This window comes from Mauremys mutica, chromosome 6, assembly GCF_020497125.1.
Source record: "Mauremys mutica isolate MM-2020 ecotype Southern chromosome 6, ASM2049712v1, whole genome shotgun sequence".
Lineage (NCBI taxonomy): Eukaryota > Metazoa > Chordata > Testudines > Geoemydidae > Mauremys > Mauremys mutica.
The window spans coordinates 61651950-61665859 of record NC_059077.1 but is presented as its reverse complement, the minus strand read 5'-3'; the positions used below and the strand labels follow the sequence as shown (position 1 = coordinate 61665859).

General features: G+C 40.3%; 1 protein-coding gene across 2 annotated transcripts in view; it reads left to right on the top strand.

The window, feature by feature from the left end:
- The window catches only part of LOC123373338 (solute carrier organic anion transporter family member 4C1-like), a 108658-nt gene that overhangs the window by 69338 nt on the left and 25410 nt on the right, over positions 1-13910 (top strand). For both annotated transcript variants that reach the window (XM_045022330.1, XM_045022329.1), the window contains 2 exons: positions 1783-1927; positions 5655-5850. In XM_045022330.1, the coding sequence (XP_044878265.1) occupies positions 1783-1927; positions 5655-5850 (341 nt within the window). The remainder of the gene's footprint in view (positions 1-1782; positions 1928-5654; positions 5851-13910) is intronic.

Genomic DNA, 13910 nt, shown 5'->3' with positions numbered 1-13910 from the left:
TGTAGGTGTTCCGTTTACCTGTCTGCAACTGACACTCATGCTGGTGGCAGATGTATCTGCTCTGGAATGGGGAACCAACCTATCCTCTAATAATGCAGGGTGTATCGTCCTCAGAAGACTTAGCTTTACACATTAGTGACAGAGAACTGAAAGCTACCAGAGTGGCATGCCAAGTATTGCTATTGCAGATCAGGGGAAACAGTCTATTAGTCCTTACAGACAACAAGGCAGCAGTGTTCTAACTCAGCAAGCAGGGGGAGCCCACTCTTCTTCACTCTGTCAAGAAGCAATGTTGGGAGCTCTGTATTGACAGCTCAATAGAACTATAAGTATCTTATCGGCTGGGTGCACAAAACAACCTAGCAGACCACCTGAGCTGATTGTTTATGAGTTACCATGAGTGTTTTTTTCAACCAGATGTGGCCAGATACATCTTCCAGCTGTGGCGGTTTCCCCAAGGAGACATTTTTATGACAAAGTCCAACAGAAACTGTCAGCAGTTCTGCTATCTATGGGGTTACAGCCTGTGTTCTGTGATAATTGCCTTTTTAACAGCTGTGCTCAGGCAGACTGACCTACAGTTTGTCACCAATCCTGCTCATTCACAGGTTATTACTAAAGATGAGAGAGGACTAGGCCAGAGTCATACTTATAGCCCCAGCATAGTCCTGTCAACACTGATTCTCCATTCTATTGTCAAGACTTATGGGTTCCCCATTTGAACTGCTGGCTACCTGCTCTCTACTGCATCTGTCAATGAAGGTGGCATTTTTGATGGCCATTACCTTAACAAAAGAGTAGGGAACCTGCATGCCTTAATGCTGGGGCCTTCATATACAATCTTTTTTTAAGGAAAAGATTTACCTGTGTCTTCATCCAAAGTTCATCCTAAAGGTGGTTTCATCTCACCATATAAACCACCCAATTTATTTGCTTGTATTCCATTGGAAGCTTCATATAAGCAGGGAGGAAGAACATTTGCATAACTTGGATGTCAGAAGAACTCTAATGTTCTACCTCGACAGACCCAGGCGCTTCTGTAAATACTCCCAGCTGTTCGTAGCAGTGGCAGACAGAATAAGAGGACAATCAGTTTCCAGCCAGATAATTTCTTCCTGGATGGCATCCTGTATATGCCAGAGTTCTCTTGCCAGCAAAATAAAACCACCCCCAATGAGGAGAGGTAGCTTTGTTGGTAGGAGAATGTCTCCTGCCAGCAAAGCGCTGTCCACACCAATGCTTTTTGTTGTTAAAACTTTTGTCGGTTAGGGGTGTTTGTTTTTTCACACCCTGACCAACAAAAGTTTTAACGACAAAAGCGCAGAGTAGATATAGCCTATCTCCTTGCTTCTCCCTAATCACTCATAAACTTTTAGCCCCCAAATCCCCACCCCAAGAGAATATAGTTAGAAATAAGAGGATGCAAAATAAAGGTGAAAATTTGCTTTCTCTTGTTATTTAGCCTTCCTGGCAATATGATCTCTTCCTTTGGGAGGCTTTAGCACAGTCTAATAGATGGAAATCGTATCACTCAAACATCTAAAACTAGAATCGACAATTCATGTGTACTGGAGAAAATAATCCTTTGAGACTAATTTATGATAAATCTATTTCAGTTGTGGAAGAGTAGAAAATCATATTCAGAATTTCAGGGTTTGTAATACTTTGGTTTAAAAGTCTTGGGTATCAGTACATTTAAAATGTTATTTTTAAACACATTCAGTAATAATAATACTATAGTGAAGGAATGTACAGTATACTAAATAAGCTTTTCCCTCCCAGATACTGCTGAAGAATCCTGTGTTGATGTGTTTAATAATAGCTGCTTCTACAGAAGCTTTAGTTGCCACTGGCTTTGCCACATTTCTGCCAAAATTTATAGAAAATCAGTTTGGACAGTCATCCAGTTATTCAGCTACACTAGGAGGTAAAGTGGCTTTTCAATTTTTTAATCTCTTTAAATAAAAATATCTTGTGCTATATATATTGTACTGCCTATGTTAATTAGCTGGTAGAGGAGAGAAATTAATTTGGGATTGGTACATACTTGCAATTGTAGAGTTTCTCTAACCTTTAATATATACATATTTTTAGCAAAAATTTGTCTTTTTAATACAAAATGCCAACTTCAGAGCATCAGTGGACTCTTTCCCACACCGTTCCACTTAGTGCCCTTGCCTACACTAGGACATCTATCACCTGTAATTCACTAGTGGTGCAACTCTACCAGAAGAAGCTATAGCATCAACAGAACTCCAGGCATTTTTATCACTCGTAGGGATAGACAGTGTTGTGATAATTTGGCCTACAAATTTACCCTAATTGTGAGCTCAACTGTAAAAAATGAGTGTAAATTCATAAATGTCACAATAACCTGTAACAACAAACGTTGATGGGAAGTGGTGCAAAACAGAGACAGACTGAATTAGTCAAAACAAAAAGGCCTGCTGATCCTCAAGTACCGTGTTAAGATCATGCTTGATGAACAAGAAAAGTGTGGAACCAGAAATCAGTGAATCAAAACTGGTATGTTGGAGATTAAGCCTTTTGGTGGCCAAAATAATGGGGGGATTGTCTATTCTAACCACCACTCCATTTCTGGGTCCTTCGAGGAAGACTTTGGGAAGAAAAATTGGCCACTGGCATGAACTTCACCAGCTTAGTTGCCACCCCCACCGTCTCCAGTGACCCTGGATCATCTTCACCCTAATGCTGAATGATGTCCTGAGCAGATCAGGCTGGAGGGAGGGAGTAAGATGACATGGCTATCTCCAGCAGCTCTGGCTGAATCCTAAACACCACCTGGGATGTGAGACTTTGTCTCTCCCACTCCCCCCGAAATGTATTCTTTTTCCTTTTCTACCTTATTTCTTCTCTTTCCAGTTTCTCTCTTTTTTACTTCTGTCTAATTAGAATTACTCCTTTTTACTTCTGTCTAATCCGGCTTAGCTGGCCAACACTGCATATTTGGCAACACTGCAGCAAGCCTGTGACCAGAAAGAGGCAGCTAAAAGCTAAAAGAGGGGTGGCTCCAGGCACCAGCGCTCCAAGCACGTGCCTGGGGCGGCAAGCCGTGGGGGGCGCTCTGCCGGTCGCCGCTAGGGTGGCAGACAGGGTGCCTTCGGTGGCTTGCCTGCGGAGGGTCTGCTGGTCCCGCGGCTTTGGCAGACCTCCTGCAGGCACGCCTGCAGGAGGTCCGCCGAAGCCGCGGGACCAGCGGACACTCCATGCTTGGGGCGGCAAAATGTCTAGAGCCGCCCCTGGCTAAAAGCAATACATTAACAGCTTTATGCTGGTACAAATTTGACAGGTCTTGGAGTAGCTGATAAAACTATGTACCTTGCCTGTGTTTTTCTAGCTGTGAGGTTGCAAGTGAAAGACAATCAGATTTTCTATCTTTACTATTCTGTTCTCTCCCTTTCTGTGTGAGTGTTTGTCTTATTTTGTCATCTAGGAACTGGGACCAGACTTTAACAACATGAGCAAGAACAACAGTTCCAGCCCATCTCAACTTACTGTATCTCTTTTCTCTAAAAAGGGCAGTTATTATAATCTTTAATACCATCAAAGTCACTGTCAGACAAGGGTTTTTTTTCTTCCTAAAGGCCTCAGTTGGCATGCGACCAGGATTTATCTCCAAATTTGGTCCACTGTCTGATCATTAGCTTCCCTGGCCCATTCCGGGTACTGATGGGAAGTGCGATGTGAACGCGGGTTCATATCCCTCCATATTAAGTAGGATGAAGTCTCCATATATCAAACCCTGATCCTTGTTTAAAATTAATGTTGAACAGTGACTGGGTTATATTAACACCTTTGATTCTTTGGCCCCATATATTCCATCTAAATTAATTCAACAGACAATATATGAATAAAAATGTCTTGAGTCATGTTCACAAAACAGTTTCCACCTTTGCTACCTCTGGTGAATGCCATTTATGGTTTTCTTGGGATAGACTCAGCTAAAGCGTTAATCCATAGGAAATTAGATAATAATCTGAATGTCACTTGAAGTTTGTTTAACGCCAAAGTTATTTTAGGGTAGAGGGGAAGAAATGGCAATTGGGGATTTTGTTTGCAGTGATTACCACTTTTGTTCCCCCTCCAACTGCCCTTCACCCTATATCCCCTGGCCTGGCTGCTCCCTGACTACTGTTATTGGCTCTCTTTTTCCATGGGACCCTCATCTTCTGTGCTCCCAGCAGTTGTGGGGTGTAGAATTCTTTTGTGATAGAAAAGAGAAGTGGAATTAGTGTGGGGCTTATTTTATGCCACCACAATTATCTGTGTTAAATCTGTTCTTTAATACCAATATGTTCATTAATGGCCTAGAAAAGGGATTAAACAGCATCTTAATGAAATAATGATATCAAAGTGGGAGGACTGAAACAATACAGAAGAACTTGGGTATACCGATTAGAGAGGGATGGAAAATAACAATGAATGAACATGTTGAGAAAAATACAAGTTAAAATACCATGCAATAAATTAATTCAAATCAGATATTCAATTGCATGGAGCAATCTGAAAAGCAGTGTGGTTAAAAAAGACAATTAGCCTTCTGGTGGGCTGAATCCACTGCCTAATTGTTAAGATTTTGTGGGGATTACGTAAAAGCAGAGTTTTAAGGAGGTTAATAAAATAGTTTTTGCAGATGTTGATGGGAAGCTCTTATAAAACATGAGGGGCAGAATGGGAGAAAGCACAAAGGTGCTTGTTTGACAATGTAACAAGTGTGTGATCGTGGCTGGCATCATTGGCTGAGCAGAGGGGAATTGGACCCTCTTGGTTATCAGTGAGTTACCCCACACCACAATTACTGCCCTTGGAACCTTTCAATCTGTTGCTTCTTTGACCAGAGTGAAGGAGTTCCCTGCAGGAGTTGTTACCTCAGTTGTTGCTGTGATTCCACTTATCCCATTTAGCTATCTCTGCTGAAGGTACATACTTCTACTGCTTCCTTGCCTTCCTGGCAGGTCTCATCCTTTTATTTCTTCTTGTTTGTTTTTTTAACCCCAGAAATTCCTCAGAAAATGGGGTGGGGAAATTGACAAGGGGTTTGGAGGACCAAAAAGCCCAATATCTGCACATCCTTGGAACTCATTATGGAAAATCTTGTGCTTAAAATAGCAGTAAATTGTGTGGAGGAAGGTTCCAGCTAGGGTGACCAGATAGCAAGTGTGAAAAATCAGAACAAGGTGGGAGGTAATAGGAGCCTATATAAAAAAAAGACCCAAAAATCAGAACTGTCCCTATAAAATCGGGACATCTGGTCACCCTAGTTCCAGCTGACTGAAGGGTGCACTAAAAAGGTGCAGACTTTGAGTGTGTGAGGAAGTGCTATATTAATCTGATGTGTCTACCACAAAATCTAAGATTGGGCCGTGCCTTTGGCAATAAGAAGTTTGAAACAACAGCTAAATAATGAGAGGCCACAGATGCATGCATATAAATCTAAAGAGAATAATTTATGTTATTTTTGTGAGAACTGTTATAAAAGTTTAATCATGCCTTTTTAAATTCCAGTAATATAGTTTGAAAATGACAAAAACTCAGGATAAATAAATTTTGATTTTTCAAATATGAAATTATCCTAAATTGCTTAATTATGTCTTATATTTTTGTGTAATTGCTGGTGTCTAATTTTCCTCTAGGGATTGTATTAATTCCAGGAGCAGCACTAGGCCAAATCATAAGTGGCATCTTGGTTTCCAAGTACAAACTGGATTGCAAAAACATAATCAAGTTCATGTTAGGCACTTGCTCAGTGGCTCTACTATTGAACACAGTGTTTCTGTTTTCTAAATGTGGGAATGAACCATTCGCAGGTGTCTCTGAAACATATAACGGGTAAATATATTTTAATGTACTCTTGGCTTGGTAACATTGTTCAAAATGAGTAAACTGTTTTATATTGCATAAATATACTTTTCAAATGGTCTTGTTTAATTTTTTTTAATGTATAAAAAACATACTTTGAGAAAGTTGAGAATCCTCTCCAGGCCTGAGTCCTGCTAGAAGTAGATGAAAACAGGAAAAATTCAAAGTTCTTGTAATGTTATATGTCCAGTAAAAGGGTCTGGCAGGCTGACTCTGCTCAGCAATTATTTCTCTGTCTCTTGCAGATGTGGGCAGCTGTTGTAGTTTCTTAGGTTAGATGTCTGTGTTTCTTTGGAGAATGTTTTCCCTCAACCCTCTTCTGTTTCTGTCAGAGGTTGGTTAATTTATGCAGGTTTCTTTCTTGAGAGAGATTCCCATCCCCTGCTCTTTCACTGAAGTACATTGAAGGATGGCACAGAGGTTGAAATCCTAACTTTGCTGCTTTGACAGCGAATGGTCTGCAACCAGTGGCCCTCCAGTTCTGTTGTGTACCATTCTTTCTTAAAGGCTGGTAGGCTTCAGCTCTCAGAGTAGAGAGAGACTTAGCCCTGTAGTTTTACATTTCCACGCACACCTGCTTCTTAGCTGAAAGGCATTTTGAGCCCAGCAACTTAACTGGTAAATTGATCTTGTTTTAGGTGGAGTGAGGTAGGCCTCATTTGAGATCAGGTAACATTGTGTCAGTCATTTATGCCAGTCATGCAAAGGGCCAGGGCTCTGGCCTTCCTGGATAAAGAACATGAGCTGCATAGGTCTTGCCTTTTTTGGCCAGCAGGACAACCCTAGCTGCTGAAATCTAGACAAGGGGTGGTTTTGCTCACTTGGGGTATATCTACACAGCCCACAGGAGCAAGCCTTCTAACCTGGGTTGACAGACTTAGGGTAACATGTCTCACATTAGTGCTCTAAAAATATGTGTGTAGACAGCACTTTGAACTTGTGGCTTGGGCTGGAGCTTGGGCTCCAAAGTCCATCCCCCCTTCCTTAGCTTCAGAGTCTGAGTGTCAGCCTGAACTGCAACTAAAAAGTGTTGTCTTCACAGCTATATTTAGAGTGCTAGTATAAACCCTGCTAGCCCAACTCTGTTAACCCTGGCAGGTAGTCTTGCTCATAGGAGTTGTGTAGATGGTGTCACTCCGTCTGTGTATCTCCCTTAGTTGTCTGGACTGCTTTCTGGAGACAGAGCTTGATTAAGCCTTCCTGGCCCTGATTTAGGAATTCTTTCATTTTTCTGAAGTGTCCATACCTCCTGTGCCGCTAACATTTTACTTCTAATTTTATCAACTGTTTTTCTTTAGTTTGGGATGGGTGCATAAGTGAAATATGGTCTCTTGGGTCAGATGCTCCTCTTGACTTATTCTTCCCCTCTTTTATTCTTGCATATCTTCTAATGGATACTGTCCTGTAGTATGGTCAATGAAAAATCCAGGTACTAGAATGCTAAATTCTATTCAAATCAAATGAGAGCTACCTTTCTCCTACCCAAATTAGGCAAAAATCTCACCTACATGGGATAGAATTCTAGTCTTAATGTGGCTTCTTCTGAAAAAAAATATGGAGGAAAAAGGATCAGTCAGAACAGTGTTAAACACTAAAAAATACATAAAGTTATATTTTAACCTTACTTTCAGAACAACGGGTTCCAGACAGTGTACTTATAAGAATTGTTTTAAATTCCAGTGGGTAAGTAAATCTACATAGGTAGACAGTAGTAGCAGTATTTTAGTACACTTTTTAATTGTGCTTGGGGAGTGTGTTTACAAATAGGTAGAGAATTTTTGTTACTTATTATTACAGTAGTGCTTAGATACTGCAGCTGGGATGGGGCCCCATTATACTACAAACACAATAGGAAGTGATAGCTCCTGACCCAAAGAACTTTCATACTGAGTAGACCAGACTGACTCTGTATGTGTGGGGTTGGGGTCGGGGAGTGGAACAGAGGTGGAGTGACTTGTCTAAATAGAGTCCCACTCAAGTGTCCTATCTACTGGACTACACTAGCTGTATTTGAAACTTTAAATTAGTCTGATTCTATGCTTGTATCTGTCAGGATTCTGGTCTCTTTCTGTAAATGGATTTTGACTTCTTGAGCAACTTCAGCATTTCCATTTGACACCCAGTCTCCATGCGGCCCTTCTATAAAGATAATCAGCTTGCCCTTAATGTATAAGAAATTTTGTTTTATTCCCAAATACCTCTGTGTGTGTGTGTGTGTGTGTGTGTGTGTGTGTGTGTGTGTGTACACATATATATATATACACACACACATTATTATGTGCAAGTGGCTGCATGAAGTGAAGAGAAAGCAAGTGGTGTGTCCTAGTGTGCTGGACTACTTTGGTGCTAAGCAAAACACCTCAAAATTATCATCGTTGATGATATCTACGTTATCCATCTTGTCATTGATGCATTTGAATGTGAACAAGTTTAATAAATTCTAACATAGGATAAGGGAGACAAAAGTTACAGTTTATGTTGCTGTACTTGAAAATTACTCGGTGTTTCAATAGCCTTCTAACTTTATATTCTAATTCTGTTGGTCTTTATAAAAGCATAACGTATGATGCTTCAGAAGAATACTTTTAGTATTGTTACTATTTTAATTTTCTATTCAGAAGGCCCCTTTAAAAATGCAGTTATTAGATCAAAAATCTATCCATTTAATGAGAGATTTTCAAAGGCACAAATAGGAGATGAGAACATGAGAATGGCCATACTGGGTCAGACCAATGGTCCATCTACCCCAGTATCCTGTCTTCTGACAGTGGCTGGTGCTAAATGCTTCAGATGGAATGAACAGAACAGGGCAATTATTGAGTGATCCATCTCTTGTCATCCAGTCCCATCTTCTGGCATTGAGATTTAGGGACATTTAGAGCACCGGTTATGTCCTTGAACATTTTTGCCAATAGCCATTGATTGATCTGTCCTCCATGAACTTATTATTTTGTGAACCCAGCTATAATTTGGGCCTTCACAACATCCCCTAGCAATGAGTTCCACATGTTGAGTGTATATTGTGCAAATAAATACTTTGTTTTAAAATTGTTGACTATTAATTTCATTGGGTGACCCCTGGTTCTTATGTGAAGGAGTAAATAACACTTCCTTATTCACTTTTACCACACCATTCATGAATATATAGACCTCTATCATATCTCCCCACCCCCTTCGTCATCTCTTTTCTAAACTGAACAGTGCCAGTCTTTTAAATCTCTCCTCAGATGGAAGCTGTTCCATACCCATCATAATTTCTGTTGGCCATCTCTGTACTCTTCCCAATTCTAATATATCTTTTTTTGGGATAAGATGACCAGAACTTCACACAGTATTCGAGATGTGGTTGTGTCGTGGATTTATATAGTGGCATTATAATATTTACTATCTTATTATCTATCCCTTTCCTAATCATTCCTAACATTCCATTAGCTTTTTTTGACTGCCACTGCACATTGAGCAGATGATTTCAGAGAACTATCCATGATGACTCCAAGATCTCTTTCTTGAGTAACAGCTAATTTATAACCCATCATTTTGTAAGTATAGTTGGGATTATGTTTTCCAGTGTGCATCCAGAGAATCATAGAATATCAGGGTTGGAAGGGACCTCAGGAGGTCATCTAGTCCAACCCCCTGCTCAAAGCAGGACCTAGTCCCCAACTAAATCATCCCAGCCAGGGCTTTGTCAAGCCTCTAAGGAAGGAGATTCCACCACCTCCCTAGGTAACCCATTCTAGTGCTTCACCACCCTCCTAGTGAAAAAGTTTTCCCTAATATCCAACCTAAACCTCCCCCACTGCAGCTTGAGACCATTACTCCTTGTTCTATCATCTGGTACCACTGAGAATAGTCTAGAGCCATCCTCTTTGGAATCCCCTTTCAGGTAGTTGAAAGCAGCTATCGAATCCCCCCTCATTCTTCTCTTCTGCAGACTAAATAATCCCAGTTCCCTCAGCCTCTCCTCATAAGTCATGTTCTCCAGCCCCCTAATCATTTTTGTTGCCCTCTGCTGGACTCATTCCAATTTTTCGACATTCTTCTTGTAGTGTGGGGCCCAAAACTGGACACAGTACTCCAGATGAGGCCTCACCAATGCCGAATAGACAGGAATGATCACATCCCTCGATCTGCTGGCAATACTCCTACTTATACAGCCCAAAATGCCATTAGCCTTCTTGGCAACAAGGGCACACTGTTGACTCATATCCAGCTTCTCTTCCACCATAACCCCTAGGTCCTTCTCTGCAGAACCGCTGCCTAGCCACTTGGTCCCTACTCTGTAGCAGTGCATGGGATTCTTCCGTCCTAAGTGCAGGACTCGGCCATTGTCCTTGTTGAACCTCATCAGATTTCTTTTGGCCCAATCCTCTAATTTGTCTAGGTCCCTCTGCATCCTATCCCTATCCTCCAGCTTATTTACCACTCCTCCAAGTTTAGTGTCATCTGCAAACTTGCTGAGGGTGCAATCCACGCCATCCTCCAGATCATTAATGAAGATATTGAACAAAACTGGCTCTAGGACTGACCCTTGTGGCACTCCGCTTGATACTGGCTGCCAACTAGACATGGAGCCATTGATCACTACATGTTGAGCCTGACGATCTAGCCAGCTTTCTATCCACCTTATAGTCCATTCATCCAGCCCATACTTTAACTTGTTGGCAAGAATACTGTGGGAGACCATATCAAAAGCTTTGCTAAAGTCAAGGAATAACACGTCCACTGCTTTTCCCTCATCCACAGAGCCAGTTATCTCATCATAAAAGGCAATTAGGTTAGTCAGGCATGACTTGCCCTTGGTCAATCCATGCTAACAGTTCTTGATCACTTTCCTCTCCTCAAAGTGCTTCGACATTGATTTTTTGAGGACATGCTCCATGGTTTTTCCAGGGACTGAGGTGAGGCTCACTGGCCTGTAGTTACCCGGATCCTCCTGCTTCCCTTTTTTAAAGATGGGGACTACATTAGCCTTTTTCCAGTCATTCAGGACCTCACGCAATTGCCATGAGTTTTCAAAGATAATGGCCAATGGCTCTGCAATCACATCCGCCAACTCCTTTAGCACCCTTGGATGCAGCGCATCCGGCCCCATAGACTTGTGCTCATTTAGCTTTTCTAAATAGTCCTGAACCTCTTCTTTTTCCACAGAGAGCTGGTCACCTCCTCCCCATACTGTGCTGCCAAGTGCATTATTTTGCACTTGTCAACATTCAGATATTCAATGTTTGATGTTACAGTTTAATTACGATAAACATATTTTATGTTTGACATGCTGCTTTGAACATAAATACTCTTTACAATTTTTTTTGCTAATTCTTAAAATATTTGGAATTGATACATGTTTTAAGAGAGCAGTTGAAGACCCACTGTAGGAAGAAACAGCTTGTACAAATGTTTGTGGCAATCTGCATATTGTACTGATGATTAGCCAAAAAAATCCAAATTTGATTAAAGACGGTACCAGCAAAGGGACCTTTTAAATGTGTAGGCTTTCACAGAAAGCTCAAGTGGTAGTAAAAGCACTCATTTCTGTCACACAGAGTTTCTGAAGAGATTTAAATTACTCCTGTTTCATAAACAGATAAAAGGACACACATTGCTGTGAATCAAGCAGAATAAAAAAAGAAAATATCAGCTATCCTGAAACTCAGACAACTCATCAGCAGCCAGTTATTCTATCATGGAGTGACAGAGCTAGAGGCAACTCCAATTGTTTGAGGGTCTTCCAAAAAGCCAGATGGTGTTGTGGAAAATAAATTCCATGCTCTAGTACCTAGGGATTCTAGCTTCCATTTAAAGATAAGCATAAACATCAGTTATATGCAATGCAACTGGGTAAATGACTTCTCAATATTTTGTTCCCATTCCCCATCTTTAATTTTAGAAAAGGGCTTAATATGTTGTCAGAACAATATGGTGACAAAAATAGGACCTTTAATTTAATAATTAAGAAAGTGCTGTTCTAACTTTTCTGCCTTTTGCTCTTTTTGCCATAAATTGAACTCTGGTGGCCCCAAGTGGCTCTAAACCAAGTACATGCAAGTGAACCCATGCGCTCCCTACAATGTGCATGAAAGAGGTGTTTGTGTCCTAAATGGTCTGGGAGAACCAGGATCCTAAATATCAGATTTAGCCACTTCTGATGTGCTGAGGAATACCCAGGAACAATGTCATGTAACTGCAAAAAGTGGACAGTGAAGAACATCAAAAATTGTAGCATAAATTGGAAACAGAGAAATTGAGATACATTAATCTAGGACAAATATGCCTCATTCACTTTATGTGAATTATCAGATGGAGTTCACTTTATGTGAATTATTTTGGGGCAGTTCTTTGGCCTCTGGTATACATGAAGTCAGACCTGATGATCATAATGGTCCCTTCTGGCCTTGGAATCTATGAATCTGTCTGTATTAGTATTCATGAATTAAAGTCAAAACTCTTTCTCTCACACATATAATAGGAAAATGACACAAAACATTGAGTTTCACCTGTAGGCTTATACAACTTATAATAGAAACAATTACTAGATTCATAACTGAATATATCAGATACTTTCAGGATACAGTAGTCTAGTGAAATATTCTTACAGTTTTTTAATCTATTAAAACATGAAATAAGACACACACATCATGAAATGCAAATGGTGACTGTCCACAAACTACTAAAGAAGAATGTGAGAATAAGAGCAAAACATTTTCGTGTGTCTTACATGGTTAAATGCAAAAACACAATAATGCAAATTTAAGGTTACACACTTAAGGCCATGGGCTAGGATTTTCAAAGGAGCTGAAGGGAGTTAGTTGCCCAGTTGCTAATGAAATTCAAAAGAGTTGGACACCCAACTCCATCTTACTACATTGAAAATCACTGGCTTAAAAGTCACGAAGTGTCTTTTAGGGTTTTAAGGTTAAACAACCTTAAATTTCACACAACCTGCTTCCTTGCACATATCACCATAGTATCTAAGTACCCCACAATCTTTAATCCCTGTTAGGTAGGGAATCCTACTATCCCCATTTTACAGATAGGAAACTGAGGCAGAGAGAGATTTGCCCAAGAACACACAGGAAGTCTGTGAAGGAGCAAGGGCTCTCCCAAGCCCCAGACTAGTGTCCTGTCCACTGCAAGGCTGTTCTAAAAACTCTAACTCACATGTTCTGACTTTTCGATTCCTAATTATAGAATCTTAATGCTGCATCAATTTATAGTAGATTTGAAGTTAATAGTTCTTTTGAATATTCATTTTAAAATCTTTTTATATTCACATAGATTTAAAGTAAAGAAAACCACTTCAGTGAGCCAACTTTAAACTTTTTCTTCAAACAAGGCATTTTGCTAGTCTTGCTAAGATCTAAAGTGAAGCCAACTTCAAGGAAAATTAGTACAGAAGTTTTAAATTTTTGAACATCTAACATAAGAAACCTGGATTTGGAAAGTGCACACTTAACTATGGGAAGAGATTATACATGGAAAACTCTAGCCCAAAAGGAAAAGAGAATTTTCTTGAAAACTCTGAATGCATGAAACAGAACTATACTGCAAAATCCTTTGTATCCATAACTCTACAGTATCTTTGCACTAAAATAGTGAACTGCTGTGGACAACAGGTGCAGCTGAACCACTGCCGATGATGATTAGCAGCAGGTCTGTAAAAAATCATGCTCTCTTCAGCATCATTTCAGCAACCGTGGTTGAATACTGCATAGTTGTTGCAATGATGTCGAAGACTTCTTGTCTGTCTCAACCCTCACAGCTAAACTTATCAGCACCATTTCAGCTGCACTCTTTTCTGGCATCCATTGGCAACAGTTCATTTTTATGTTGTCAATCATGTTACCTGTCAGAGGTCTTGGTCTGACAAATGACATACAAAATGACTGGGAAAGAAAAGGGGATTTAATAAAATAGCACTTCTTCACAGGTTCTTTGGGAAACTTTAGAACAATACACAGCTAAATCTGTAGACATGGTAACTGGTAGAGATTCTATGAGCGTGTGGGAATTTAATCACATGACTGACACCC